At 49.1% G+C, this 2,868-nt stretch overlaps 1 protein-coding gene across 1 annotated transcript in view; it reads right to left on the minus strand.

Moving 5' to 3' along the window:
- Positions 1 to 562: 562 nt before the first annotated feature.
- fam117bb (family with sequence similarity 117 member Bb) overlaps positions 563 to 2,868 on the minus strand; it is an 83,673-nt gene continuing 81,367 nt past the window's right edge. Inside the window, exons 6-7 of the mRNA XM_042306904.1 lie at positions 1,306 to 1,429; positions 563 to 866 (exon numbers count right to left, since the gene is read on the minus strand). Coding sequence (XP_042162838.1) covers positions 575 to 866; positions 1,306 to 1,429 — 416 coding nt within the window. The 3' untranslated portion in view covers positions 563 to 574. The remainder of the gene's footprint in view (positions 867 to 1,305; positions 1,430 to 2,868) is intronic.

Below are 2,868 nucleotides of genomic sequence, written 5' to 3' on the forward strand. Positions count from 1 at the left end.
TATGATGGTCTGCTGGAAAAGGATTATGGTGGTCTGCTGCTGGGAGTTTGTGCTGCTGGTTACTGGTTTGGGGCCTGGGTGGTCTGCTGGTTCTGGTGGTTCTGATCTGAAGGTGGTCTGCTGTGTTCTGGTTTGGGGCCTGTATTTGGTGGTCTGTGGTGTGGTGGTCTGCTGGTTATTGTGGGGCTGGTTTGGGGCCTGTAGTTATGGTGGTCTGCTGGTTATTGTGGGGCTGGTTTGGGGCCTGTAGTTATGGTGGTCTGCTGGTTATTGTGGGGCTGGTTTGGGGCCTGTAGTTATGGTGGTCTGCTGGTTATTGTGGGGCTGGTTTGGGGCCTGTAGTTATGGTGGTCTGCTGGTTATTGTGGGGCTGGTTTGGGGCCTGTAGTTATGGTGGACTCTAGCTGGTCTGTTGATAGGGACTCTAGCTGGTCTGTTGGTCCAGGGTCAGGGGTCTGCTGGTTATTGTGGGGCTGGTTTGGGGCCTGAAAGGTGGTCTGCTGGTCTGAGGGGGCTGGTTTGGGGCCTGTAAGCCCCAGTAAGAGGTGTGCTGAGGGGTCTGTTGATAGGGACTCTAGCTGGTCTGTTGGTCCAGGGTCAGGGGAGAAAGGCTGAGGGAAGCCCCAGTAAGAGGTGTGCTGAGGGGGGACAAGGTAAGGTTTGGCCCGGTCCCGGGGCTCTTCAGGCTGAGCTCCTGGGTGGTCGTGGGGAGGAGGGGCTTGAGGATGCTGACGAGGCAGAAGGCAGAGCCACTGTTGGGGATGAAGTTGACCTTGTTCCTGTCTGGACCTGTGAGGAACTGAGGGACCTGCTGGGGAATCTTGGACCTCAGGAGAGGACAAGGGACCTGCTGGGGAGGCTTGGACCTGGGGGAGGGGAAGGGAAAGAACAGGAGAGGAGAGGAGGGGAGGGGAGGGGAAAAGAGAGGAGAGGAGGGTAGAAGAGAGGAGGGGGGAGAAGGAGGGTAGAAGAGAGGAGAGGGGGAGAAGAGAGGAGAGGAGGGGAGGGGAGGGGAAAAGAGAGGAGAGGAGGGTAGAAGAGAGGAGAGGGGGAGAAGAGAGGGTAGAAGAGAGGAGAGGGGGGAGAAGAGAGGAGAGGAGGGTAGAAGAGAGGAGATGAGGACAACCGCGAACACACAGAGAGAACAGAAGTGTCACTAAACATAACAGCACATTCTGACTCAGCTAGTCTGGGGTCATTATCATCATCTCAAGGTTTAAGGCAGAGAGATAAAGGCAGAACAAGAGGAGAAGGACGTTAAGAAACAACAACATGATCATTGATATGAGAGTAAAACGTACTGACTGTGTTTCCTCAGTGAAGACCTTGACTCTCTCGCAGCCCTCAGGAGGCTCTCGTTTGAACATGTAGCTGTTGTTGGGTTTAGGAGAGGAGGCGTATTTAGGGAGCGGAGAGCTGGGCCCGAGGTCTGGGAAAAGTCATTATTATTATGAGTAATTATAACACACATGATCAGTTATCAGCCTGGGCGGCACAGTGTTTTCCATAATAAATAATAAAAATAATAAATAAAATAACAAAAATAAATAATAATAAATCAATAAACCATAATTTGCAAATAAATTAATTAAAAATCCTACAATGTGATTTTCTGGATTTCTTTTTCTCATTTTGTCTGTAATAGTTGAAGTGTACCTATGATGAAAATTACAGGCCTCTCTCATCTTTTTAAGTGGGAGAACTTGCACAATTGGTGGCTGACTAAATACTTTTTTGCCCCACTGTATAACTACATTGTATGATTTCTGAATGGTAAAGATACTGTATATGGAGATTGACTTTATTTAGTCAGTTCCTTTTATAAATGAGTCAAGCTTGCTGCTCATCCATCAAAGTAAATCGCTTCCCTTTAATGCAGCATATGAAACAGATGAAATACAATAAATGAATGTGCCATTAAAACAAAACTAAGTGGATTTCGACTTGTTACCACATTACGGAGTACCACAATATGAGTCATAATTTGAACGCTAGGTTTTATGGGTATTATGAAACCTCCACCGTGGGGCTCTATACGCAACGTTCAAATTGACTCACAGGGACGTGGTAGGAGCATCATGCTCTCTCCCTTGTGTAAAGACAGTTGACTGGTACCACAGGGCACGCAACACAAATACCCAGGTACCCAGGTACCAGGAGGCAGGACACACAGCAGAACCAGTAGTAGTTCCCTGTCATTACTCACTTTATGAATGACAGGTGGCTGACCAATAGATTGCTAAAGATGCAAATCGTTCATTCTAGCGTAGCCTATACAAGTTCGCAAGAAATGGCTAACATCCGGATTTCAGGGACACAGTATTACCAACCAAAGTTTCCCTGAAACTTTTTTATGCCTGCTACGCCTGGCTCATTCTAGCGTAGGAGGGCTCACCTGCTACGTCTGGTTCATTCTAGTGGAAGAGGGCTCACCTGCTACGCCTGGCTCATTCTAGTGGAAGAGGGCTCACCTGCTACGTCTGGTTCATTCTAGTGGAAGAGGGCTCACCTGCTACGTTTGGTTCATACTAGTGGAAGAGGGCTCACCTGGGGTTCTTCTAGTGGAAGAGGGCTTACCTGCTACGTCTGGTTCATTCTAGTGGAAGAGGGCTCACCTGCTACGTCTGGTTCATTCTAGTGGAAGAGGGCTCACCTGGTTCATTCTAGTGGAAGAGGGCTCACCTGCTCGTCTGGCTCATTCTAGTGGAAGAGGGCTCACCTGCTACGTCTGGCTCATTCTAGTGGAAGAGGGCTCACCTGCTACGTGGTTCATTCTAGTGGAAGAGGGCTTCATTCTAGTGGAAGAGGGCTCACCTGGGCTCACCTGCTCACGTCTGGTTCATACTAGTGGAAGAGGGCTCACCTGCT

This window comes from Oncorhynchus tshawytscha, linkage group LG26 (genome assembly GCF_018296145.1).
Source record: "Oncorhynchus tshawytscha isolate Ot180627B linkage group LG26, Otsh_v2.0, whole genome shotgun sequence".
Taxonomy (NCBI): domain Eukaryota; kingdom Metazoa; phylum Chordata; class Actinopteri; order Salmoniformes; family Salmonidae; genus Oncorhynchus; species Oncorhynchus tshawytscha.